At 56.2% G+C, this 26893-nt stretch overlaps 1 protein-coding gene and 1 non-coding gene across 2 annotated transcripts; one reads left to right on the top strand and one right to left on the bottom strand.

Annotated features, from left to right (window-relative positions):
• Positions 1-10055: 10055 nt before the first annotated feature.
• LOC128898253 (small nucleolar RNA R38) lies at positions 10056-10131 on the top strand. Its single transcript, XR_008462774.1, has one exon. It is a non-coding gene; the product is annotated as a small nucleolar RNA R38 (small nucleolar RNA).
• A 5125-nt stretch (positions 10132-15256) lies between these two features.
• ST6GALNAC2 (ST6 N-acetylgalactosaminide alpha-2,6-sialyltransferase 2) lies at positions 15257-26348 on the bottom strand. The gene is made up of 11 exons (XM_054171042.1): positions 26247-26348; positions 25742-26118; positions 19966-20058; positions 19787-19844; positions 19124-19298; positions 17811-17976; positions 17038-17176; positions 16777-16880; positions 16540-16623; positions 15774-15873; positions 15257-15550 (listed from the first exon to the last, which is right to left on the bottom strand). The coding sequence occupies exons 2-11, from the start codon at positions 25864-25866 to the stop codon at positions 15383-15385; spliced, it is 1212 nt and encodes a 403-aa protein (XP_054027017.1). The 5' UTR covers positions 25867-26118; positions 26247-26348; the 3' UTR covers positions 15257-15382.
• Positions 26349-26893: the final 545 nt, after the last annotated feature.

Here is a 26893-nt window from a genome sequence, read left to right as displayed (position 1 = left end):
CTTCAGGACAGCACAAAGCAAGCCCTGCCCCCCACGTCGCCCTGCAGGCCCTGGCTGAAGGTGGGATCAAGGTTTCCTCCCTCCACCAAACAGCATGGAGCCCCAGGCTGCAGAAGCAGCCCTGCTCAAGAGTTAACCCAGCCCAGCTGAGCTCAGTCCTCCTGCTGTGAGGTGCTCAGCACCAGCCAGGCAGGGCCTGGCTCTATGAGGAACCGCTGCAGACACCTTCCTCCAGTATCTGCACAGAGGCACAGCCATGGGCAGGGGCAGCTTCTGAAGCCACCCAACAGGTATTTAAGCTTCTCTGGAAACAGCATCTTCAGATCACAGCTCAGTACCACTGTCAGACTGAACAGCTGAAGCAGAAACAACATCCTAGAGCCTGTAGAGCAAACAGAGCAGATCAGAGCACATTTCTGTAGCACTGCTTGGGACCTGGGACCCAGAGCATCAGATCCACATGGAGGCTGGAGAGCAGCCACCCAGCTCCAGCAGTCTGCAGTGCCCAGCGCTTCAGATCGAGTCCTTCTCAGCCTGAAGCCAAACCAGGCTACAGCTCCAGCTCTTCAGCAGCAAAAAGCTGAATTAGTTGGTGCCAGCTGCCTATTGAAACAGGGATTACACAAGGTTTCTGCTGTGCTGATGCACCAGGTGCTGGCAGTGCCACCCAGGCAGATGAGGAAGGAGAGGCAGTGGGCTGGGAACTGGAAGCCACTCCATCTTCTGATGGGGTGCTCAGGGGAAAGAGGGTCTCCTGATTTCTTCCCTGATCACATGCCGGTTCCCAGCAGCCAGCCAGCCTGCAGCACCTTGCCCCTTTGAGCTCCTTGACTCCTGCTGAGCTTTGACCACCGTGAACTTTAGGTCTGGGAAAGAAAGACAACATCAGGAGCACTCACAACCACTGACTCCTGGCATAGATGGATGCCCTGGCCATGACTTGGGATCCTACTGCATGAGGTGCTGGCCACATGCACACATCAAAGGTGGTGCCAGTGCCAAACTGCAGCCTCTTGGAGGAGGATGTTAGGGAAGTGATTATGAATTTGGAGCCTCCCAAAGCCTGTTAGCAGCTGGATCCTCTGGATGAATAAAACCCTGCCAAAAATTAAGATCTGTTTCTACAAAGCTGAAACAGCAAACTTGTTTGTCTTTCCTCCTTCCCCTCCCAACCAAGTTGCTTTAAACATTTACAGAAACCTTTATACTGTTTAAAGAATGATTTTTTTGGGGGGGTGGGGGAGGGGGAGGTTGTTGTCACTGTTTTGCCAGCTGCTCCAACTCAGCAGCACTTCACACACACCTTCTGGTAAATCAGGTCCTGATTACCCATGCTTCAGCTTGCCTGCCCCACACCTGGTCTGGCAAAAGGGAGCCAAGCCTCAGTCATGCCCTCAGCAGTGCTGAGGAAGGGGGTTACCATGAGACTGGGGAGCTTCTCCCTCTCCTCTGTGGGCTCTGCTGTGTGCCTGGGTGGGAGGAGTGCCAGCAAGTGCAGCCCTTGCTTTGCTAGATAAAGGGGTGTCTGTCTGTCCCCCCCTATAGTCCCCCTAGACACAGAGCTCACATGCTAGTGTACAGAGATGTGCTGGGGAGCTGTGGGGCTTTTAGCCTGATGTGGTGAGGAGAGAAAGAGGAGGATGTCGCAGGCAGCTGAGTTCTCCCACCCCTGAGCACAAGTGCTACAGAAGATCATCCATCTCCTGCTGTGCATGGTCCCCCCTCCCACCTCCTTCAGCAGCAAGGCTGGTCGAGATGACAGCTGAAGGGAGAAAGGAGAGCACTTGAAATGTGCAGAGGGAGAGATGGCTGAAGACAAGGTCGACCTTTATGCAGCGGCAGAAGCATTAGAATCATAGAAGCATCAAATTGTTTCGACTAGAAAAGACCTTCAAGATCATCGAGTCCAACCACAGGTGAACGGCAAAGCAGCAGGGCATTGTGCTGGTGTTTCAATCAGAAAGCAAGGTGCTGGAGTCTCTCCCTCGTGGGCAGGTCTCCCAGAATCTGGGGGGTTTGTTGGGCTGATGGAGCTTTAATTGCAAGCTGGCTGGGGGTGGGGGGAAGGGGAGAGAGGAAGGCTGTCAAGGAGAGCTGGAGGCTTTTTGCAGGATGTTTGGACTGAGGGAAAAGGACAGAGAAGTGAATTCGAGACATGCTGTGGAAGCAGGATGTGGGAGAGAAAAAAATGTTTATACAGTCAGCTGTGGGCTAATCCATGGGAGGCTTTAGAGACCATAAAAGCCATCTGCAAGTGGATGGATCCCATTCTGTAGGAAAACAGTGGTTTGAAACAATGCTACCCTCACCCTTTGATCTATTCTGAAGAGATGAGACATGGGAGCCCGAAGAGAAGGGAAGGATAAGTAGATCCATAAGCTCTGCTTGCACAAGCAGTTGGGCAAGAAGAACCATTCATGGTCTCTCCCTGTAGAAGAGTTTGGGGCCACCAAACAAAAATAAGAGGAGTCAAAGAAATAAAGGAAGTAATAAGGAAGAAGAAGAAATAAAAGGAAGCTAGTCCCTCTTGCAGCACAGCCTGAGGAGGGAATGGCTGTGACAGGTTCACAGAGGGACTGGGCAAGTTCACCAAAGAGCAAAGGGTGTTCCTGAAATCTCCATTCCAGAGGAAAATCCATTAATGGAATCACTGAACTGACATCTTGCTCTCTATGTTCACAGCCCTCAAAGGGTTGGTGGCTGGGAAGTTACTGGGGGATGTCCCAGCTGTAATCAGCCTGCTCTCGCACCTTCCCAGCCATCCAGTTTGGACATCTCTTGGGAAAAAGTCACGTGGATGGCCCTTGGGCTGCTGCCCTGCAGAAGTCATCCTGAGGCTGCCCTCAACTGATCTTCCTACAGACAGCAGGAGCAATAACCATCTCCCCCTGTCATCTCATGAGGCCTCAGATCACCACTTTGGACTCGGTCAAATTTGTGCTGCTTTCCCTGCATATGGGCAAGGAGAGGGACCTCCCAGGTACTGAGCTGATGTGACCTTTCATCACCTAAACATGAAAGCAGCAGAGATGCTCTTCTCAGAATCACAGAATTGTTAGGGTGGGAAGGGACCTCAAGGCTCAGCCAGTTCCAACCCCCCTGCCATGGCCAGGGACACCTCACACTACACTGTGGCAGGTTGCTCACAGCCACATCCAGCCTGGCTGCAAAAACCTCCAGGGATGAGGCTTCCCCCACCTCCCTGGGCAGCTTGTTCCAGTGTCTCACCACCCTCATGGGGAAGAACTTATTCCTAACATCCAATCTGAATCTACCCATTTCTAGTTTTTTTCCATCCCCCCCAGTCCTGTCACTCCCTGACACCCTCAGAAGTCCCTCCCCAGCTTTCTTGTAGGCATCCTTAAGATACTGGAAGGCCACAATTAGGTTTCCTCAGAGACTTCTCTTCTCCAAACTGAAGAGAAGGCTGACAGAAGAGCCTCAAACCGATTGCCTCCTTCCTCTGGGACGAGGGATGGGGAAGCAAGAGGTGAGCTGGAGATGCGGCACTGGCAGTGCTCCATTTGCAGACTGCAGGAGGAGGAAAAGTTGTCAGCTTGCACAGTGCTCTGACACAACTGCTTGACCTCAGTGCAGCTTATGCTAATTACTTGCATGAATATGCTTGTTGGCTCCCAGCATCCCTCCCATAGCTGAGCTTGAAGGATGAAATACTGCTGGCTGTGACAGTGCAGGCTGGAGTGGCTGAATCAGGGGTTGCTTGGACAAGTAATCCAAGCAACCAGAAATACTGCCTGGGATATAGAGGACCTCATTAATATTGCCTAGATATTTTTATACCAGCTCATTCCCTTTCTGGTCACCATGCCTTTAATCTCTCAGGCTGACATAAAAAAAGAGTAGGCAGGATCCATCTCTCTTGCCCCAGGGCAAGACCAGCTCTGCATTCTTGGTAACTGCTTGCCTAGCTTGGCCTGAAAGACCTTCCACGATGGAAATCTCATTCCTGGTTTCACTGTGAAGGGTTTTCTTCTTTCCTGCTCTCTTTGATTGCATTTGTGTAGCTGCACACATCATCCATCTCTGGGCATGCTCTGAGGCTATGTATCTTAATTCTTCCCAGAAAGAGTAATTGGCCATTGGAATGTGCTGCCCAGGGAGGTGGTGGAGTCCCCATCCCTGGAGGTGTTCACAAAAGGCTTGGTTGTGGCACTTGGAGCCATGGTTTAGTCATCAGGAGGTGTTAGGTATTAGGTAAGAGGTTGGACTTGATGATCTCTGAGGTCTTTTCCAAGCTGGTTGATTCCATTCTATGATTAATTAAACATACTGATGCATGAAGAAGCTGGATTCCTACTGCTGCTGTTCAACAAGTGCATATGGCTGGCCCCAGCATTTATCTATGGGGGAGCTGCCATCAGAACAATTTGTTGTGTGCTCTCTGTTCCCAGCAGCTCCTGCAAGGAAGGAAGCTGTGAGCACAATCTGGCTGGCTCTGACAAGATGGTCACTTTGCCTGGCTGGGACATCAGACCTGAAGCCATCAAGACAGTCAATCAGTTTTGCCTCCATTCCCTTGACACGATTTTCCTCAAACTCCATTCACTGTTGCCCTTGAAGGCAGCACCTCCAGGCTGGTTTGGGTGCACTGTGCCCAATCCTCAGGTGAGGAGAGGGGGAAGAAGTGGGAGGAACAGCTGAGTGGCTCAAGTTGTCATCTCTTCTGCTGCTCAGCACCACAGGGAGGAGAGATGGAAACCTTTTGTGTTCCCCACCTGCAGGAACTCAGAGCACAGCCCTGCCTGCAGATACCACCCTGCTCCCAGAAAAGCCACCCCTCCATTGCACTGATACTCTGTAAGGATAAGCCTTTGGTATTCAGTGTGCAAGGTTCAGCCTCCAGACAGGCCCCAGTGACAGCAGAGGGTTTCTGAGCTTGCTAGAAGTTGACATAAGCACCCAGGACACGCTGAGGAGGAAGGGGTTTAAGTGTGTCTTTAACATTAAAGGGAGGCTTAAGAGCTTTGCTGCTGGGAGAAGGGAAGGACGTTTTGTTTGCTGCGTGCCTTGTCCTGTGTGGGAAGATGTTGCTTGTCTGCTGCTGAGCTCCAAAGGGCTTTCTGGTATTTCTTGGGACTGCTTTGAAGCAGCAGACACCAGGATCTGGGATCTCATGGCAGGCTTTTCATTTGTTTTTAAACACTACAGATCTTTCTCTCAGATGTTTGGCACCTGAAATCCCAGCAACACTCTCCAGCTGTACCCCCAGGGACTGTTCTTTGTGCACACAGCATATGACAGTGACAAACATCCATTCACCTGCCCTCCTGCACCTCAGCATCTCCTTGTGCTTCTTGTAGTCAAGCCCTGGTGCCTTCCAGACAGTTAGCAATGAGGGACTGGCATCCTCCAGACATATATTGGGGAAGATAACCACAGCAGGGCATCTCTGAATGAATGGCTGCTCTGTTTCTCCAGGCTTTGTGGGACCCTGGCTGCAGGGTGGGACCACAACAGGCAGAGAGGGAAAGTAAGAGGAAATCAAATCACTGTCAGTGAGCATGGAGAGTTTCTCCCTGGGGAGACTTAACAGGCAGCCAAGAGGGGAAATGGGTGGGAGACTGGGAGGAGACCTTAGGATCAAAGCCCAGCTGGTGTTGGAGAGGTTCTGTCATTGATTTCCGTTTGCCTTTCTGTTCTCTGTCGCATATTCCACTCATCCTCTTGTATCTCTGCTCCAGAGATAACCAAATACCCAGCAGCAGAGCTCAGGCTGCTTTCAGAGGTTAATGCTGTAGCTTTGCAGGGCAGGTACCAAAGGCCTTGAGAAAGCAGAGATGGGGCTCTGTGCAGCATAAGGAGGAAGCAATCCCCTCCAGACCCTCTGCTGGGAAGTTGAGAGCAGCCCCAAAACGTTCACATGTACATCTCCATTCCCTTCTAACAGCATTCCTTTACTGCTCAACCTTTCAATGACTACAGCAAGGAGACATCATAACCAACAGGAGACTGGCCACGGGAAGCCTATCAACATTGTGCCCAGATTGCCTTTGGCAACGGCTCTGCAACTGCCCGAGGAAGGAGAACATGTTCACCCAGGACTGTTCAGAGCAGACTGTAAATTCCTTTGCATCCCCAGGAAGGTTCACAGCCTGTTCAGCACAGCCACCATCTTCTGCTGACCTCTGGGAGGCTTCGCCTCGTACTGCAGCTCCCGGGCGCAGCTCGCTGGCTGAAGATGTGTGGGACGTGGCCGCCCTCTAAAGGGAAGAGCTGAGACAACGCCAGAAAAGCCTCTCACAGGAGAAGCTGCAGGGACTTTGGAGAGCATGAGCATGGCCATGGTGATGCCCAGCTCTCTTCACCCAGAATCTTTGTCCTTGGAAGCATTATCTATGCACTTGCAGCCATGGTTGCTTACAGCCAAGCCACTGCACTCTCAGCTCATGCCATGCTCCTGAGCTTTTAACTCTGGAGTCAGCTGATTCACAGAAAACATCCAGTTGGAAGAGACCTCAAAGATCACCCAGTTCAACCTTCAACCCAGCACTGAAAGGTCAAACACTAAACCACGTCCCTAAGCACCAGGTCTACACACTGCTTAAACACCTCCAGGGATGGCAACTCCACCACTGCCCTGGGCAGACCATTCCAATGGTTGGAGAACCCTCTCTGTGAAGAAATATTCCCCAGCATCCAGCCTGAACCTCCTCTGGCACAGCTTGAAACCATTTCCTCACTTGGTACCTGGCAGAGCTTATCCATTTACAGGCACAAGCAGACAGTTAGTTCCTCTAGAATCTGAGCAGCTTCCACCCCAAAATTCAAGGTGCTGGCAAATCCCTCAGCACATCCAAGCCTATGTCTTGTCTCCTACCAGGATGTGAGCTCTGCACAAGGAGGGATTTTAGTTGTTTTGGTTTATCTTACAAACTTATGTCCCCTGGGGACTTGAAGGGCTAATTCTGGCTGTGAGGTTTTATGTGTTTGCTTCTCTGGAAAGCTAAAAGCAGCCAGGCAGATGGCCAGCCACATCTCTACAGAGCAAAGGCCACTGCAGTGAAGGCTGTGTTAATTACTGCTCTTCTGTCTCCTCCTCTGCCCTCCCACCACGCCAAAGCACTCATGTGACAGGCTCCTGCCTGGCAGGAAGGTGCTGAAGCTCTCTCATAGAATCTTTTCAGTGGATCAGACCTCTAAGATCATCAAGTCCAACCATCAACCTAACACCACCATGGTCCTTAAACCATGTCCTGAAGTGCCATGTCCACGTGTATCTTGAACACCTCCCAGGGATGGGGACTCCACCACCTCTCTGGGCAGCCTGTTCCAATGCCTGACCACTCTTGCAGCAAAGAAATGTTTCCTAATAGCCAACCTAAACCCCCCTGGCACAATTTCATGCTATGTCCTCTTGTTCTATGACCTGATACTAGAGAGAAGAGACCAACCCCCACCTCACTTGGACCTCCTTTCAGAGAGTTGCAAAGAGCAATGAAGTCTCTCCTCAGCCTCCTCCAGACTGTGTGAGCCCAGTTCCCTCAGCTGTTCCTCGTAAGACCTGTTCTCTGTGCTCTGAGAGAGCTTTCACCTGTAACCAGGCTTCTCCACTTTCAGACTCAGCTGTGTCTCCTTTCCAGCTTTGCTGCCCTTCATGTCCTCATACCAGAGCAGGGGACTCCCTGCAGGCTCTCGCCTGAACTCCCAGGGCAGCCTTGCTAGGCTTTTCCCAGGCCAGGGCACAGAGGGCTGGGGAAGACCTCACAGTCAGCCTCTTCTCTTGGAAGCAGCTTCTTTTTTGACAGCATGTTGGCATCTCTTTACAGCCTTCTTGCACCACTAATAAAAGTGCCTCTTGTAGACTGCTGGCTGTTTAAGACAGACTTTGAAGAACCAACACAGGCCTTTCTGGAGAGTGAAGGACTCACCAGGCAGTTTAAATCTATGCTCTGGAGAAGTGGGGGGAAATCAGGTTCTAAAATAGGAACAAGTCCAGGAGGATCCAGGCACTAAAAATAAACATGAAGTCATGCTGCCTCTCCCTGGGAACTCAACTGCCTTGCCTGGAGAGGGGCCTCTGGGGCTGGCTGGTGCAGGCAGCAGTGCTGAGCCAGTCAGAGGCAGGAGCAGAGAAACACCGGGCTCCTTGGCAGTGCCTCCCTCCAGCTCTTAGCACTCAGCTCCTCGGGAGTGCTTCTCTCCAGCTCCTTGGGACAACACAAGGTGTCGTTTGCACAGACCCAGCAGCCACCAGCATAGAAAGCTTACTCCTGCTGTCACCACAGGGAGCCAGGAAACTTTCCATGAGCACATTCACTTCAAACACCCCAAGGGACTGCAAATTCTCCACTCCTCTCAGCCACTTCAGGGGTGGCACCAGCTTTCACCTGTACTTCTCTGCTTTCAGACTCAGGTTTGCCTCCTTTCCATTTGCAGTCACTGTAGCTTTCCATCACCAGGGTGGATAAAGCTCTGGGGCAAGACAGTGGATACTGGATATAAGCTACTTTTCCTCCCATGGGTGGCTTGGTTTGCTTTGGTGTTGTTCATAAGCTCAACAGGATCCTGTAGATCTCATGGCAGTTTTGAACAGCCAAGGACCATCACTGGAAGCATCACATATGCAGAGCACAGAATACATTTAGTAACCAATCTCTGACTAATCCCCAGTCTCCAGCTAATTAATCTTTTTGAAGAGTGTCCCTTCCTACATGAGCCCTTCTTCAGCCCTCTGAAGCAGTACAACCATGAGTGTCTCCCTGGTAAGACCAGGCAGATGAAGAATGTCTGGTGCTAAATCATGCTCCTCAGCACCACATCTCTGTGTCTTTTAAACACCTCCAGGAATGAGGATTCAACCACCTCCCCAGGCAGCCTATTCCAGTGTTTGATGACTCTTTTCAGTGAAGAAGTTCCCTCTATCATTCAATTTAAACCTCCCCTTGTGCAACTTGAGGCCATTTCTTCTTGTCCTATTGCTTGTCTCTTGGGAGAAGAGACCAACATCCACCTGGCTCCCACCTGCAGAGCCAGAAGGTCCCCGCTCAGCCTCCTCTTCTCCAGGCTAAACCACCCCAGTTTCACCACACCTGTTCTCCAGACCCCTCACCAGCTCTGTTGCCCTTCTCTGGACCCATTCTAGCACCAAAATGCCTTTCTTGTAGTGATCCTAGCAGGTCTTTCCCAAACTAAACGCAGCTGTGATTCTGTGATCGCACACAGCCCAAGCCCAGCTCTGAGCTCATGATGCCATCGGCAGCTGAGGTGAGAGCTGCAGCGGAGGGGGTCACTCCTCACCCCAGCGCTACATTCCACACTCCCACGTCTTCTATTCCCCCACCCAGCAGCCGGAGCCGGAGCCCCGCTCAGCGCCGCCCCAGAGGCGCAGCTCCCAGCGCCAAGCTCTGCCTGCGCGGAGCAGCGACACCAGCGGCTGCCGCCGGAACTGCGCCTCCCATCAGCCCCCGCGGTGCTTGCCGGGACCAGCGTCCCCGGCCCTGCCTCTTTCTGCCGGCGCTCCGGGGCGGCATGGCGGCTGCGAGGCTGGCGGTGAGTAGGACGGGTCGCCATCGCTCTCCATCCGCCGGCACGGCGGCCCCCGGGGACCTAGAGGTAGCGGGAGGAGGAGCGGGACACTCTTGCGCTCTGCCGCGGCTGTCCGTAGAGGTGCGGTGATGCCTCGCTTGCGGGGATCTAGCCGTGCCTGCCGCCGTGGTGGACGGGCGCATGGCCGCGCCGGCCCTCTGGGTGCGGGGCACCCCCGGCCCCGCATCGCGGCCCGCCGCGGGCAGCGCTCGGCTCGCAGCTTGCGCTGGTGCTAATTCTTCCCCAGCAGCTCGTGTGGGGGAGATTTCCCGCAGCAGCTGCTTGAGCCGAGCCTGAGCCTTGCTACCATTGGGGTTCATCCTGGGAGCACCCCGAGGGGCAGCGGCCGAGCCCGCACTGCCCAAGGCAGAGAGGGCAGTGGAGCCGGCGGTACCCCGCGACCCATGTCGTTGCTGCCCGGGTGAGGGGCACACACTAACCACGGAGCCAGGCGCAGGCTGGAGTTTTTAGCGTGGCTCTTCGTGGTTGAGGTTTGGCTGCCCTGGGAGCTGAGCTAGTGATGATAAGAGTTATCCCTGGCTGAAATGAATCTTTTCTGTGTGGAAGCATAACTCTGAGGCTCAGCATTAAAAGCATAAAGGTGCAAGAATGAAGTGCTCCACGAACTAACTCTGTCCCCTTCCTCCATTTCAGAGCATCGCACAGTACCAAGCAAGGGTAGGACACTCACCTGCCCGGGAAGCAGATTCCTTTGCTGGAGTGGTGGCAATGCTGCACCAGGTGCACAACGGTGAGAGACATCAGCATCCCTTCTGGCATAGCCTCCATGTCTCCTCTTGCTGGGCTGGTTTTGTTGTGTCAGATGATACCCCTCTGAGCCCCTGGGGCTTCTGAGAGGAGATATAAAAGCCCAAGGGCTTGATTAATGTAATTAAGGCAATCAAGACTGCAGCTTTGTTGCAGCTGCTACCTGAGTGTGCAGCCCTTGGCTGCCATGGAGCAGAGGTTGAAAGGCAGCACAAATCAATGGGGATTTGACTGGTGTTGCTGCCCAGCACAGCACCTGTTTGTCAGCCTGCTCAAAGATGAGCAAGAGTAGAAGGCATTAGAAATAGGAGGGATTGCATGACACCCCATTATGGAGACACTTGACACAGCTCATCTCACAGCTGTATTTGTCACAGGAATAGGCCTAGTGAAAGAAGAATTGTTCTGTTGGCCTACCTGGAGGTGCACTGGGACAGTCTCAAACTTGCATCAGGTGGCTGGGAGTGGGGAGGTGCAGTTCACGTGCACCACAAGGTCACCTTAGAAAGGACAGACCCTGCAGAATCCTTCCCCAGAAGGGATGTGCCTATCTTGGGTCTGCTTGGATGCATTTCTCAAGGTGGGACCCATAGGCAATTTCCATCCTAGATGAGCAAATTGTGTGCAAGTAGGGAGCTGGGTTAGGCTGTTCTGTGTGATGAGGAGGAGAATATCTGCTTGAAACAGCTGAAAAAGGGTCTAAACCCAGCAACATTTCAGAGCCTGAGGGAGGGGGGGTTCTGAGCAAGGATTTAGATAGCATCCACCTCCCAGAGTTTCTTGGCTCTGAGACAGCTCACAGTCAGCCATATTCCTTTGTCTCCAAGGGGCAGGTTTCTGCTGTGCCCAGCATGAGGCAAAAATTGACAGCCCCTGAACAGAAAACCTCCTGTCTTTAACCCTTGCTCTGTGTGGTGTTGTTCTTTTCAGGAGTGAAGGAAAATCTTTATTCAAAGTGCTGTGGCTAGCAGTGTTCAATGCAACTTGATCCAGGAGGAAATGGTCCTGCAGCATCCTGGGCAGCTCAGAGACAGCTTTAGCCAGAGAGCAGCTGCTGAGTTGGGCTTCAAGCTGGTAAGGGAATGCCTCAGCACTACATGCTGCTGCCTGGTAATGTATTAATTATGTGTCAGCTCTGTAGGCAGCAGGACTCCTCTGCTGAGCAGAATGCCTGGTCTGGCAATGCTCACCAGGAAAAATCCTAGTGGTAGGAGGAACATGCTATCAGCATGTGGGTGCTGTGTGTGAGTTTGTAGAACCTGGGCACTTCTGTAGCCAAGGGCAGGAGGGAAGCTGAGCCTGTGATGTGCTGTTATCCCTGTCTGACACCTCTACTGTGAGGGAGAAACAATGTCTGCTGAGGCTCCTCTAGGTCCCCTGAGCATGTCTCCTACCCTCAGGTGACTCAAATGGCACCAGCTGGCCAAAAGCCACCACATCCCTCCCCTGTCTTGCTGGCCTCACAACATAGGCCTGCAGCATAGACACTGTCCCCTGCACACAGGCTGTGCAGCAGCCAGCTCTGGCCAGGCTCAGTGCAGGGACTGTAAACCCTGCTGGCTGTTGTCATAGCAGAGTTTAGATCTCAAAGAGCCTTGAAGTCTCCTATCCAAACAGTGAAGGGCAGTTCAGAAATGCAGCTTTATCTGGCTGGCTGTACAGTCACTGAGCACACAGGGTGGAAAAGCACTTTGTCTGGAGGGAGCTGACAGCTGCATTCTGCTAAATGATTTCATGCTTTATTTAACAGAATTTCTGTTTGTTTGCAGAAGATCAATAATGTTCCCTGACAGCCTGACCTGGCAGGCTTGACAGCAGTGGACTTCAGAAGTTAAGGTTAGTATGTGAAAGGGGAAGGAAGGGCACTGGAGCCAGTGGGCTGGTGGCTCTGTCAATACAGCTGTGGTCAAGTGGGACCAGCCCCTGGGAAGAGCACCTGGGGCTTTTGGCTTCCAGGGAATAAGGGAGGAGGTGGGAGGGGGAAAGTAAAGAGGCAGCTTGATAATAGGAAAAGTAAAGATACTGAGTGCTTTGATAAGAGGGAGGGACAGGAATAATTCCACAGGATCTCAGGGGTTGGAAGGGACCCAAAGAGACCATTGAGTCCAACCCCCCTGTCAGAGCAGGACCATACAACCTAGGCCAGGTCACAGAGGAACACATCCAGACAGGCCTTGGAAGTCTCCAGAGAAGGAGACTCCACAACCCCTCTGGGCAGCCTGCTCCAGTGCTCTGTGACCCTTACAGTAAAGAAGTTCCCCCTTGTGTTGAGGTGGAACCTCCTGTGCTGCAGCTTACATCCATGGCTCCTTGTCCCAGGGAGCAAGTGAGCAGAGCCTGTCCCCTCCTCCCTCCTGACCCCCAGCCCTCAGATATTTATAAGCATTTGTTAAATGCCCTCTCAGTCTTTTCCAGACTAAAAAGCCCCTGGTCCCTCATCCTCATAAGGCAGTGCTCCAGTCCCCTACTCCATCCTCCAGAGCAAGTGTTCCTAGGGTTACAGCAGTGCTCTGTGGTGTCTCCCAGCCCTAGATGCAGCAGGGGAAAGGCTGTTCTGCAATGGGTGTTGCCACTGGAAACCCTGTGTAAGGACCACCTGCACTGCACTTCTGACTCCACCATGCTCAGGGCCTCCTGCAACCACACCATGGGTGAGTTCCCAGGGAAGCCAAGGAGAATTTGGCTGCTAGTGGCAAGTTTCTGTCCCCTGAGACCTGTACTCAGTACTTCTCAGGAGTGTTTCAGCTGACAGTTGCTTTGCTCTTTTTTTCCACTAGGACCTGATCTACCTACAGCTGGCTGGAGGAAAGAGGGGGTCCAGGGTCCCTGCTGCCTTGTAACAGAATAAAATCAGCTATGGAACATCCTCAGAGTTGAAGCTGGGGTTTGGGGTGGGTTTCTTTGTAAAGATGATGTGTTTAAACAGAAATGGGTTAAAACTCTTCCTGAAATGGCAGCAGATGTCAGCTTACCCTGCACAGCAAAACCTGCTCCTTCCTCGTACCCAGAGACTCCAGCAGGTGCTGAAAGGTGAGGAGAAGGAATTCCTGGCACCTGTGACAAAGCTGCTGGTGGCTAAGCTCAGGCTGGGGACAGAAGTGTTTCTTGTGGTCTGCTTGAAAGCTTAGAGATAAGGGAGAAGGAGGGAGAGGCAGCAGCAGCTGCCCAGCCACCAGGTTCCTTGTCTGGTAAGGCCCTTGAAGTATTGTGTGATGAATTGCAGGGCCAGGCTACACCCTTCACTGGAAAACTTCCCTTTTAAGATGGGAAAAGAGGGTGGGTGAGTGGCTCCTGGTGTGCACAAACAGCTCTGCCCATGGGCTGGGTGGGATTCCTGGCAGGATGTGGCACTGAAACCTCTGCAGCCCTGATTGCTGTGGTCAAGGTCACCTGCAGGAGCCGTGGTGAGGCTTGGCCAGAGCTGGTTTGAGGAGGTTTTGGTGCTCTTGGTCAGGTGACGTGAGGACCAAGCTTGTTCTTGTCATGAGAGAGCCTTTTGCTGAATGCTTGTGAATAAAAAACAGGCCTGACAGGCTGCCTTGGTGCCATTGTGAGGTGGCTCTGATGTGAACAAAAGTTAATTTGAGACCTGGGAACACAAGATGGGCTTCAAGCTAGAGATTACATCTGAACAGGTTTACAGCCTAACCTGAAGTGCTTCTGTGAACTGAGTGAAAGCAGCCTGTTGGGAGCTGGAGGGGGGTTGGAGGCTGCCTGGCTCCTGGCCAGGATCTCTCTTGCCATCTGCAGTAAATTGTTCCTCCCCAGCTGGCACCCCAAGGGGGAAAAGGCTGTGCTTGAGCTGCTCCCAGGGATCCAGCATGGTCTCTATGGTTCTACCCCACTCCCCTCCCAGCCTCTGGGGCTGTTCCCCAGTCCACAGCACGCCTGCTGTGGGCCACTGAAGGTTCTCACCCACCACCCAGTTCATGAAAACAGAAACAGGCATAAAAGCAACCAACCTTTCAACATTTATGGTATGACACAAAGTGGGAAGGTGTCTCCTATTGCACTGCTTGCTTTCCCGTGCTGTACCAACCCTCAACACCATCACCAGCTGGAGGAGCTTCCCCAGGGGCTTGTCCTTGGCAGCACTGGCTTATGTGGGATAGTTGAAAGGTTCAGGACCTTCCCCTCCCTTGTATTTTTTGGTGATTATTACTTGGACTTACACAACAAGCAAGCAGGTCCCCCCCTTGCTGTCCTCTCAAAACACTTGGAGGCCACCACATGGTCCCTGGGCGAGAGAAACTCCACAAACCCATGACCAGACACCTGGGCTGCAGGCCAGCTCTCCTAGCTGGTGTGCTCCAAGGCCAGCTGCCTTTCTGATGTCCCAGCTGCCTTTCTGATGTCCCAGCTGAGCTGCAGTAACCCTACTAGCTGATGGCTTTCAAAAGCTTTCCTCCTTCCTTGGAAGGGGAAGAGGAGAGGACACACTGTGTGCCACAGCCACACCACTGTCTCTGCTCTTGCTGATGGAGAGAGGTGTTCTGGAGAGCAGTGTGAACCCAGAGCTGGCTGGAGTTCAGCCTTTCTGCAGTCTGGGAGGGAGGTGTTCTCCAAACACACCACCTTCCTCTTAGCTGATCTAGCCTGCAGTCCAAGACCATCATGCCTGTTGTCACCCCACCAAGGAGATGAGCATTTGAGCTGGAGTGTGCCGGCAAGGTGAAGGGCATTGCCCAGAGAGAGGCACCCACACGTCTCCAACATCCTCTTGCAGCCATCACCTTGCCCCTCCTGTGCTTCACAGGAGCTGCCCCACAGCTCATTCATGGAGCTGGGAGGTCACAGCCACGTGCCTTGGTGCTTCTTGGTGCCCCAAAGCTCATGTCCAGTCACACTGAGCCACGACACATCGCCGGATCTCCCTGAGGAAGTGCAACGCTTCTCTGCCAGCTTCAGCTTGCCCCTTACCATCACCCCACCACCAGCTGCAGCGGGGTGGGTCTGCTCCTTGGGCTAGCTGGGTGGATGAGGAGGGCCCTCAGGAGGAAAGTGGCCTTCAGGAAAGAGAAGAGCCAGAGGAGTCCTTGGCTTTGCCTCCATGGGTGGCTGCCCGGCCTCACCGCTGGTAGAGGGTCATGATCCCTGCCCGGTGCAGACTCCTCCACAGCGCTGCCTCCAGCATCATGTCATGGTTGGCATAAAACACCAGTGGCTTCTTCTCTGTCTCATAGTAGTGGTCTGAGAACTCCTCGTAGTTGGAGGTGATGAACCCATAGGCACTGACCTGTGGAGAGGGAGGTGGGACAGAAGGCAAAGGACAGGGTCAGGTCTCCACCTCGGGGGCTCCATGCACCACTCTCCAGGCACAGGGGTGGTACATGCAGGACAACCACCAGGACACGCCAGTCCTCCCAGGCAGCCTTACAGCAGCTAGTCACAAGTCCCAAGCAGCCAAAGCAGGGGCATGTCCCTGTCCCCAGGAGGGAGGTGGCCCTGTGGGCTCTCACCTGGTCGCAGGTGTGGAGGGCGGTGAGCAGCATGAGTGCGCCGGTGCTGGGCATGTAGAGAGAGCCATACTGCATGTCCAGCAGCTCTGACCGCAGGAACCTGCCAGCAGACACAGCTGCTTGGGGTGGGCTCACAGCTGGCAAGGGCACCCTAGCCCCCAGCACCACACCCAGCATCCAGCCTGCTCCCACCAGTGCTGCCAGTGCCCAGAGCTTGTGGATTCTCCGATGGCTGCCACGAAGGTTCATGGAGTCACGGAATGGCTTGGGTTAGAAGGACCTTAAAGATCATCTAGTTCCAACCTTCTTGCCGTGGACAGGGACACCTTCCACCAGACAGCTTGCTCAAGGCCTCAAGGTTCAGCTCATTTGCTGCAGGCTGCCAAAAGGCAGCTCTCTGCTGTTTGAAGTCATCCCACCCCAGGTGCCTGCTCCCGTCACCAGTAGGAAAAGCGAAGCCCTTTGGGCCCTAGCCCCCACCATGTCACACCAGGAGGGATTTGGGGAATGGGAGGCAGGGTGAGCACCATGAGGTGTGGGAGGGGAGTGAGCTGTGCTGCAGTGAACAGGAGTGGCAGAGGACAGGTGCCTCTGCCTTGCCTGCTCTGCAGGGAGCAGGGTACAGCAGTGCCTGGGGAAGGACTGGGACTGATGCTAGGCAGCCACTGGAGCCACTCGCTCCCTGTTGGAGAGACCAGCGATGGGAAGTAGGCAGTGTGAGCCCAGCCTGGAGCAGAGCAGGAGCTGTGATCCTCAGCATCCTCACCTTGTTGTCAGGTACTGCAAGAAATCTGGATGCAGCAGCTTGAACTTCTCTGCAGATGCCTCTGGTCCAAAATACTTCTGTGGCCTGCAGCGGGGTGAGGAGAAGGGCAGGATTTGCGTCATGGAAGTCCCACCTGGGCTTTGTCCCACCAGGGACAGCTGTGGGGTGAGGCCAGGCAAGTCATGCTCCCTCTGGAGCATCACTGAAGGTGCTGGAGGCATCCTGAGGTGTACTCACTTGTCACCCTTGTCCGAGCCCTCGGGGACCGCTCTGCCCTGGATGGCTGACTTCAGCATGAGGTAGTCACGGATATCCGAGGGGATGAAGATATACCTCAGGTCCTGCAGCAGGGACACAGGCATGGAACTTGGGGGGGCTTTGGGGCACCACCCAGGCCAGCAGGTGAGGGTCCTTGAGATGGTGAGAAGGTTTGGAGGGCAAACCTAGCCTCAAAGGACAGCCTGGGGACACCTGCTCAGCAAGCCCTGGGTGTCTCACCTTGCCCTGTGGCACCTGGGTGAAGCCATACTCCTCGTAGGCGATGAGGGAGTTCTTCATGGTGTTCACTGTGAAGCCATAGAAGGAGATCTTGGTCCCCACGTCCTCCTCGAAGCCCTTGATCACGGCGCCGTTGAGCCTGCAGAGACAGCAGGGGATGCACGCCTGAGTCCGGGAGCTCTCGGCTATGCCTTTAAAAACCTTCACAGGCCTTGAGCAGAAAAGCAGTAACACTGTGAATAAATCACTGCTGGGTGTGAAAAGGAGAACAAAGAGAATTCTAAACCATCCCACTGGGGAAGAGATCTACCATAAGGTTGGGTGTACCAAAACAGTTCTCTCTTCTCTTCTCCCTTCTCTGCTCTGGAGAGATGCTGACTTGCTTCTGCTTGACCCTTGGCTGCATTGGTTTGGTTAAGCCTAACAGCAACTTTTCTCTGCTCCTTTCTCCTCTCCCTTTTGTACAGGAGGGTAGGGGGGAGGCAGGGAAGGAGAAGCTAGTAGCTTCCCCTGGTCTTTGGCCAGGGGGTGTCCTTGTGCTCTTTGGTAACTGGAAACCCCTGTAAGTACTGTGCCTGCTGGGTGTTTGGTAGGTGCTCATGGCACTCCATTGTAGGCTGTGGGTTTGCCTGTAAATAACAGCTTTCATTTTGCTTCTGGCAAAGCTGATGTTGGGGGGGGAGAGGGGGGGAGGGAAATTTCAACCCACCACCCCTTGGCCTGCCTCTTCCCAGCACCCAGGGCCCCATCCTGCCCGGGAGACCCGCCCGCACCTGAAGACCAGGTCGTGCGCGTCGATGGCGCTGCCCTGCCGCGAGCCGTTCAGGATGCCGCCGTTGCCCACCACGGCGCAGCGCACGCAGCCCCCGGGGAAGCTGCCCCTGTCGAAGAGCTGCCTGTTGGCAGAGGCGTTGAGGAGCCGCAGGGTGCTGCCCACCGCTGCAAGAGAGCAGGGTGGGACCGGTCAGCGGGAGGACGCGCGGCCCCCTGGGCCCCAGGGTGCGGCAGCGCAGCCAGCAGCCGCCCAGGGGAAGGCTCACGCCCTCCTCATCCTCCAGGAGAGGCTCTACAGGTGGGTCCACAGCCAGCCCCTGCTCCCCCACATCTGCTGTCACCATAGAATGGTCCAGGCCAGAAGGGACCTCCAAAGCTCATCCAGTCCGACCGCCCCGCAGTCGGCAGGGGCATCCCCAACTAGATCAGGCTGCCCAGGACCTCATCAAGCCTCACCTGGGAAGGAGCCTCAACCACCTCCCAGGGCAACACTATGCAGCCCCTCCATCTTCCTAAGCCTCCAAACTGAGGCCACCTGAGGCACTGCAAGGCATGGAGACACATCCAGACAGCTCCAGCCTTGCAGTAGATTCTGGGTGTTTAATCCACAGGGCAGACAAAATTACCCTCTCCTAAACAGCTCTGGTGGGGAGTCTCTTTGGAGTCATTAAACTTCAGCTCTTCTTAAGAGATGTCATGGATGCCCCCTCCCTGGAGATGTTTAAGGCCAGGTTGGATGAGGCCTTGAGCAATCTGGGCTGCTGGGAGGCATGGCAAGGGGTTGGAATAAGATGATCTCGAAGGTCCCTCCCAACCCAAACCATTCTATGGATCTATAGATGCCGCTGCCGCTGCTGGCCGTGGCCCCTCCTGACAATGTCTCTTTGCAGCTGCCACTGGTTGGCTCGACCCTGCTGCTCCCAGCACCTCCCAGCCCAGGGACTGAAGCAGGCAGCTGCTGGGCAGAGCAGGGAGTGGGTTTGGGGTAGGAAGGGAAACAGTCTGCAACAATGGCCTGGGTTGTCCGAGCTCCTGCAGCCCCAGTTCATAACCACACACACACTGGAGCTTTTATTCAGGGGAAATGTCACAAGATGCAGCAAGTGACATTTGCAAATCCATCCCTTTCACCCTGGCAGGCTGAGTGGGAAGAGATCAAGGTCCCTGCAGGCTGCTCTGAAGGGCTTCTCTGCCCGCCCCATGTCTTCAATGCCTTCAGCTGGGCTCCCCAGACCCCTCGAGCTGCCCTGCTCCCTCCCATTGCCCCTCCTTGCCCCATCTGCTGCCACCCCCACCCTGGTCAGGTCCATACCTGCGTGGGACAAGCCCTGCCAGCCATAGGGGACGTGTCGTGTCTTCAGCCTGTCCCAGGTCTCTGGGGTGAAGTGCTGGTCCCACATCAGCACAGGAGTGTCGAAGCGGAAAATGTCCCCAAACTTGGGGTCTGCCTTTGCTCTGGCCATCACTGAGCTGAGGCAGGTGCTGGACTGGAGGGGAGAAAGACCTTGGCTCAGTCTCTAGCCAGAACCTACTTTCCCTCTGACATCTCTACCCCTCAGTAGGCACCAAGGAGATGAGAAACCCAAGGACAGAAATGCTCCTTGCCCATCACATGTTCTGCTGGGTCACCGAGGCAGGGTGCAGCCCCATGCCTTGGATTCCAGAACACCCTTTAGTATCCAGCTCCCTGGGGCTGGGAGCACCAGGGCTTAGAGTCACCTGAGAGCATGAACCCCATGAAAGATTGAGCACCAGGTGATGCTGGCTCCAACCCTCACACTGGGGAATTGCTCAGGGAGGTGCTGCAGCCACAGCAAGGGGGCCTGGGGAGACCCACGCTGTAGACAGAGGAGGGACAAAAAATCCCCTTCCAGACCACTCTGCTCTTCCTCAGCTTCTCCACACAGACCTTCAACCCACAAAAGCCAGCAGGGAGTGGCACTGGGGGCACTGACCACACTGTGCTAAGGGTTACCTGCTGTCTGCTGGGCTTGGGCTCCTCCAGCTCAGAGGAAGGCCTGAAGAACTTCCCCCTGGAAAGGGAGAAACATATAGCAAAGCTAAAAATCCATCACTTGGTGAACCCTGCAGTGGGCAGGGTGGGGAGGGGAATCCCAGCTCATGCCAGGACCACTGCACATCTTCCCCTCTTACCTCTCTAAGCCACCTCCAAGAGCCCACCTGCGGCTGCCAGCTCGGCGCCACGTCCCCGACGGAGCCAGCACCAGCGGCTCTGGCTGCAGCAGGCTGGGAGAAGAAGCCAGGGAGACATCAGCTGGGGAGGTGACATTGAGCCCCCACACTCTGACACCCCTCACCTGGGAGAGCCCTGGGGCAGGACCGTGTCACCTCCACCCACCTCCCTTCCACGTGCTGCTGCAGCTGGAGGCTTGCGCAGAAAGCAGCTGCTGGCTTCTGCTGGCTTCCACCTCCAGGACCCCCCCATGTGCCAGAAACTGCACCCAGCTCAGCCTGCCACCTTGGAGGGGTACCCTGCTGTGACCTCCTTGGCTTTGCCCACCACCCCACCTTTCCCAAGCCCGAGGGGAATGGGGCTGGGACAAGCTGGGCAGGTCAGCAGGACATGGGCAGTTTCCACACTGGAGAAGCAAAAGGTGACTGGGATCTGGGTGCTCTTGGGGTCTGCAGGACCTCCCCTCTGCCACGGGGCCAGCTGGGACATGGTCTGATCCTTTGCTCAGCAGCCGGGGACAGAGGTAGAGGTTTCCCATCTCAGGGTGCCCTGAGCCCCACGGGGCCAGATAGAGCAGACCCAGCCTGCCAGGGGGCTGTGTGGGACTGGGGGTGGGCAGGGTCGGAGCCTGGCAAGCAGGAGGTGGGAGCCCACCGGAGGGGAACAGGCTCCCATTCATCCCCGCACAGAAGGGCCCTTCAGAGCCCCCCGGCGCCGCCTCCAGCCCGGCCGGCAGGTGCCCAGGCCAGAAGGAGGGCATTGTGGAGGAGACAAGGGCCCCCTTGTTGTGGCCTCTCTGCCCGGGAGCCCGGCACAGGTAGAGGCAGGTGGGGAGCGGAGCTCTGCCTCCCCCCCGGCCCCCACCGGCGCGACCGGCATTAGGTTTCCATCCCTGCCCCGGCCCCTGCCGACACCAGCACTGCCCACAGCCCTGCCCAGGAGCTAATCCAGACCCATTTGCCACCCAAAACCATCTCCGTGCCACCTCGGGGTACAGCACGACACGGGGAGACAGCCCAGCGCTTTGCCCGGGGGCTGGAACATCTCCCCCAGGCGTGGATGGAGCCTCAGGACTAAGCAGGCTCTAGCCCCAGCTCCTTCCTCACACATCCCAGCACCGTGCAGGAGATGCCGGGGGTGAAGACGTCCCCCCTGCCAGGGCTGTCAGCACTGCTGGCACTGCCAGGCGGCTCTGTAAATCCAGACAGTGCATCTTGCCTCTGTGTCCCATGGTAGAACAGCTCTCCAGCAAGAGCTGCTGCCCTGAAGAGCCCCCACCATCCAAACCGGCCACACTCCAGCCCAGGGGCAGGGTCCCACTTTAGCCCTGCCCCATGGCCCCAGCCCGACCTCCAAACACGTGCAAGAGCCAACCCGTTGCATACAGAAGTGCTGACACCAGGGCTGGCCCCACAGCTGGGAGAGAGATTGGGTGCAGAGATGCTCCCACCTGTCCCTGCAACCACCAGCTCATCCCTCAGCTCACCCCAGGAGCACCCAAGCTGGAAGAAAGGAGAGAGGACAAAGCTCCAGGATGGTTCACCAAGGTGGAACTGATCCTAGGGAGGTGCTGGGACTGCAGCTTCCTGCAGGATCTTCCTGCTGTTATCACTGGGAACATCTGAATGAACCCAGCCTGAGCAAGCTGACCTGTTCCTGCAGCTCATGGCCAGGAGCAGAACTGCCCCAGCAGGGTCTGTGCACAGTGAGGCACTACCTGGGACAGGCCACCCAAAGGCTGTGCTGGTTATGGTGGTGGCTGCTCTGTCAGCCCAGCCCTGCCAGGCACGGGCAGCACAAGCTGGGCAGAGCAGAGCTGAGCCAGGGCCAGCCATGCCAGCGTCTGGCAGCAGCTACAAGCAGAGCTCTTCATGCTGAGCCTGCTTATCTGCAGGGAACTGCCTTGGGATCTCCACAGAGCTCACCTCAGCGAGCTGCCCCAGCCCTGTGTGCTTCCTCCCTCTCACAATGCAGGAGATCCACGGCCCACAAGCCTCAGCAGGAGGAGATTATCAGTGCTACCAGCACCCAAATCACAGCCCAGGCACTGCTGGACTCTTGACAGTTGGACTTGGTGATCTTAGAAGTCTTTTCCAACCTCAATGATTCTATGATCCCAAGAAACCTTCCTGCTCCAAACCCAGACCCAACTCCTGCAAAGCACTGAGCTTCCTGCAGCAGCAACCCATCCTGCACACAAAGCCCCCACCTTGGGCACTCACCTTTTGTCTGGCCAAACCCCAGAAGTCATCACCCTCACACAGGTCCATGCTGCCCAGGACCCACATACAAACAGCCTCTCTGAGCCCTGCTGCCTCCACAGCCCTTCCCCATCAGGCTCATGAGCCCCAGCTGCACGTCCCTACAAATCCCTGCCCACCCAGCCCCTCCCCAGCCATCCAAGCTGTTCCACTCCTGCTTCTTCATAGGATGGTTTTGGTAGGAAGAGACCTCTAAGATCATCAGGTTTTACTGTTAACCCAGCATGGCTAAGCCACCACTAAACTGTGTCCCACAGCACCATGTCTCAATGTCTTTTCAGTCCCTCCAGGGACTGGGACTCCACCACTGCTCTGGGCAGCCTGTTCCAGGACTTGACAACCCTTTTGGGGAAGGAGTTGTTCCTAATATCTTGGTACAAACCCTTCCCTTCCCCTTTCCTGGCTCATCCCAATGCCTGCAGGACGAGGCAGAGATCCAGGCATTGGCAGTGGGAGGTGCTATGCCACTTTCTGAGCTGCCAGGGCTGCTGTGGGAGCACCCAGGGCAGCGTGGTGCTCAGGGGGGGCTGCAGGGAGGTGGGCACAAGCAGCCCAGCAGGTTGGCTCCTGCTTATATTGAAGTGGAGCTGGGGCCCACTTCCACCCGTGGTCAGACATGGTGCACGGCACCTGCTCGTGGCTTCCTGCAGGACTTGTGCTGACCTGACAAACTCAACCCCAGAGTCAGCACCTCCCTGCACCCTTCCCAGCTGCAGGTACTGGAGTCAGCTCCCCAGCATCCCAGCAGCCATCCTGGCTGTGGCTGCTGCCCAAACCCTGCCGGGGAGGGTGTGGGGCAGCCAAGTCCCTCCACCGAGCAGCAGCTCAGCAGCCTGTTGGGAAGCCAAAGGCTTTGACGTCACCCGCCAGGATGTGGCGAAGCACCTCGTGATGCTTGGTTGACTCAGAAGATGACAACCTTCCCCAGGACCAGCCAATTCACAATGGGGCTCTGGGGAAGGAGTGGCTGGTGGCTGTCCTGGGCACTGGCCATGGCAGCTGAGCCAGCCCAGCCTGGGTGCGTGGCAGTCACAAATGTGACGTCCCTGGTCCTCCGCTTCCGGAAGATAACTCTGTGTGCCAGGCTTGTGAGCACACACTCCTCCTTATCTTCAGCAAACACTCCCAGGGCCCCGCACAGCCAGTTGATGGAGCTGAAGAAGCAACATGAAGTCACTCTGGGAAGGTGTTTGCTCCATCCCTTCCTGAAGGGCCGAGCTCCAGAGAGCTTCTTCCCCCGGCGCAGAGCCAGAGCGGCACGGCGAGGCTGGGCTGAGCTCCAGGGGCTGAGCTCCGTGGTCCCATCTGCCCTAATAATGAAGCCACGAGCAGTGCCAGGCCTTCAGAGAGATGCCTGGGCAAGGAATGGGATGGGGCTGTGCCCAGAAGAACCCCAGGGCCTCTGGGGTCACCACAGTTCCGTGGCCACGGGGCATTTCAGTTTTCTCCATAGGGCACTCACCACTGCCACCAGCTTTGTGCTGAACTGGAGGGGGAACTGACATTGCCCTCAGGTGAGGTGGTGTTGGCAGCAGCAGCCAGCATCATCTTGGGGGGTCAGCTTCCTCCTAGCCCACTTCATCCCCCCATATGTCATCATGGAGACACTGCTCATAGGAGCAGTGAGCATCCCTGGCCTTCCTTTCTGCACCAGTGCAGGCAGAGCAGGAAGCAGGCAGGCTCTTCAGCCCTGAGAGACAGCAGTGTCCCAGATTCACTCCTGGACCCATCCATGTGTCCTTTGGCCAGGCAGCAGCAGTTCCTCTGGGTGCAAGGTTCAGGCAGGAGAAGCAGCAACCATAGGGCAGAGTGTAAACACAGGGAGCTGGAGAAACCATGACTTGCTCTGCCTGGGGTCAAGCTTTAGTGACTGGAATAAAGCCAAGAGGAAAAGTCCAGAAGAGCTTTGGGGTCTGGTCACCTGGCCCTGGGCTCCAATCTGGGGCTGGATGAGCTGACTCTTGGGCCCATCCATCACAGTGCAGGAGCCTGGGCTGCTTCTGCAGTGGGCAACTGGCACTAGGGCAGGGCCAGGCAGTGGCTGAGCTGCCTGCAGCCTGTCATGAGTTGGGAGGAACCTGCTCCTGGCTCCCAGCTCCCATCACACAGGTCTCCTCTGCACCCTGCTCCCAGGGTGGACCATGAACCCTGTGCCACAGTGCATCTGGTTCCCATACCCAGCTCCAGTGTGGCCCTTGAGCATGTCCTGCTGCCCTCATGGGCCCCAGTTTCCCTTCTCACGGACATCAAACTCTTTGTGAAGAGCTGCTCCACACCCCAGCTATGACCTGTCCTGATTACCAAGTGGAATGGGCTGCTGCTGGCACCACTGACCACCCAGTGCAGCCTGGGTACAAACAGCCACCTCTGTTCAGGCTGCTGGGGACAATTCTGCTCCACAAGCCCAGCAGGAGAGGGCATCTCTGCCACGGGCAGGACAGAAGTGGGCAAGAGCCTCCAGCTCCCAGCTGAAGAAGAGAGAGTGGCTGGAGCCCAGGGCAGCCCAGCCAGCTGCAGCCCAGCAGCTCCCAGTGCAAATCTGGCTGCACTCAGCTCCTAGTGCAGAACCAGCTCTGGTCCCCACAACATCCTGCACTCCTGGGCAGCGCCCAGGCAGCTGGGCTCTGTCACACTGAAGGCACCCAGGAGCACCCAGAGTGGAGGAGATGGACACCCGCAGCACCTTCCTGCTGGTGTTCACAGGAGGCGATGGTGCTGGCCACGCAGGCCAAGGGCTGTGCAGGCTTCTTCACACCCTCTCACCCAGCCACACTCCCCGGGGCTCCCTGGGGGACCCCAGCACCCCCAGGCACCGGGGCACTCAGGAAGGGGCTTGGGGAGCGTGGAGGATGAGGGCAAGGCAGCAGGTCCTCTCTCCACAGCAACGGCGTGATGCAAATTGCTGGAGTTTGGGAAATGCTGCGGCTCCTGAGAGTTTGCAAGGGGTGGTGGGGAGCCCCAGGGATCTGAGCGGGCTGAGGGCAGTCATGGGGGGATCACGGCAGCTCCACGGGGGCCAAACCTCCCCCCACGACAATCAGCCAGCTCCGGTATTAAATCAACCCAACAGGGACCCAGGGGGCTGTCAGAGGGGCTGGCTGCCTCCCGCAGACGTTTGATCCTGCTGGGGCCAGAGCACCCTCAGCCCTCCCGAGCCCCTGCAACGGTTTCTGTGCAGTGTGATGGGCTGAACTCAAGCGGGACCCCCTGCAGCTCCCCACGGCGCCGGGGTCCTGCTCTGGGCACCCCTGGGCTCAGCTGGGCTCCGTGGGCAGGAGCCGGTGCCCAGGACACTTTGTGGGGCGGACAGAGCCTGCTGCCGGCACGTTTCTCAAGCCAGCCAACAACCGGGGGCACAGCTGAGGCAACCTGCATCACCGGCACCCCAATCCCCCCCTCCCTATCGGGGGGCATGTCACCTCACGCTGGGTTTGCACATCCCTGCCTCCCGCCGCCCTTCCCGTGGCCCCCTCACCTGGCTATGATCCTCTGGCTGGTGGGGGACTCCACCGTCGCGTAGTAGTGTCCGTAGAGGAGCAAGGAGGATGTGAGAGCCGCCAGGAGCAGAAGGCAGAGCCGTTTCCAGTGCGGGGACCCCATCCCGGGCACCTCAGCCAGCGGAGCAGCGCAGGCAAGCGGGAGCCCGCACTGCCTGCAAGGGACCCTGCGAACTTCCCAGCCCTTCTCCTCGCCCGGTCCGGTCCGGTGGGCACGGGCACCACTCTAGGCGGGCTCCGTCCTGCCCTGGGTGCCCAGCTGCACCTTGGAGCAGGCTGGGATATTCCTCCGGAGCGGTGGGAGGGAGGGTGTGAGCCGGAGGGAGGAGGCACCAGGCTGACTGGTTCAGACTTGCTGAGGGAAAAAAAAAAACAGGCACTTTTGAGCTGCTTTTTCTCCAAGCCGAGGATTAAACATTTACTCAGACCAGCAGGGAAATGTGCTTTTTTTGGCCTCCTTTTGCATGCCACCCACCCACCCACCTAGAGCGCACAAAGAACGGAGGTTCCCCTTTGCTCTGAACTTTCTGGTTCGGCTCAACACGTGTTTCATCCTCGGCTCCTTCACCACCAGCATCGCCCAGCCACCGCCACCTCCCAGCCTGCCCGGGGGGGTTCGCTGTCGATTGGGACTTTACTAGACTCTCCAGGCTCCCAAGGGAAGCTCCGGTGCCGGGCTGCCCGATGGCAGCTCTGAGGCACACACCGGCGCCGGGTACCTGCTGGCGGCCCCGTGGCACACAGCTGCACCGAGTCAAAGCCGCTGCTGCCGGAGCAAACCCGGTGGAGGATGCTGGTGGGGTGCTGCTGCCCCAGCCCTGGCCGCTTTCTGTCTGAACAAGGTGGTTTTGCAGCAAACGAACCCGTTCGGGGCTTTGTGCCCAGTTTGACAAACAGTTTGGGCTGGGAGGGAGAAAAAAGAGGTTCGAGGGGCTCGGGGAAGGGGGGGAAATCCGAATGCACTGCTTTGGCATCTGTGGGAGGGGAATGTTCAGATTCTCGGTTGAAAGAATATTCCTGTGCTGCTTTAGCTAAAGTGATTGACCAAAGTAAGCAGCCCTGCAACCCGAAGCACTGGGGACAGCGCGGGAAGGGGCTGGGCAGAGCAAAGCCGCCTGTTCAAGAGATCT

This window comes from Dryobates pubescens, chromosome 20 (assembly GCF_014839835.1).
Source record: "Dryobates pubescens isolate bDryPub1 chromosome 20, bDryPub1.pri, whole genome shotgun sequence".
Classification (NCBI taxonomy): Eukaryota; Metazoa; Chordata; class Aves; order Piciformes; family Picidae; genus Dryobates; species Dryobates pubescens.
This window is presented reverse-complemented; position numbering and strand designations above follow the sequence as displayed.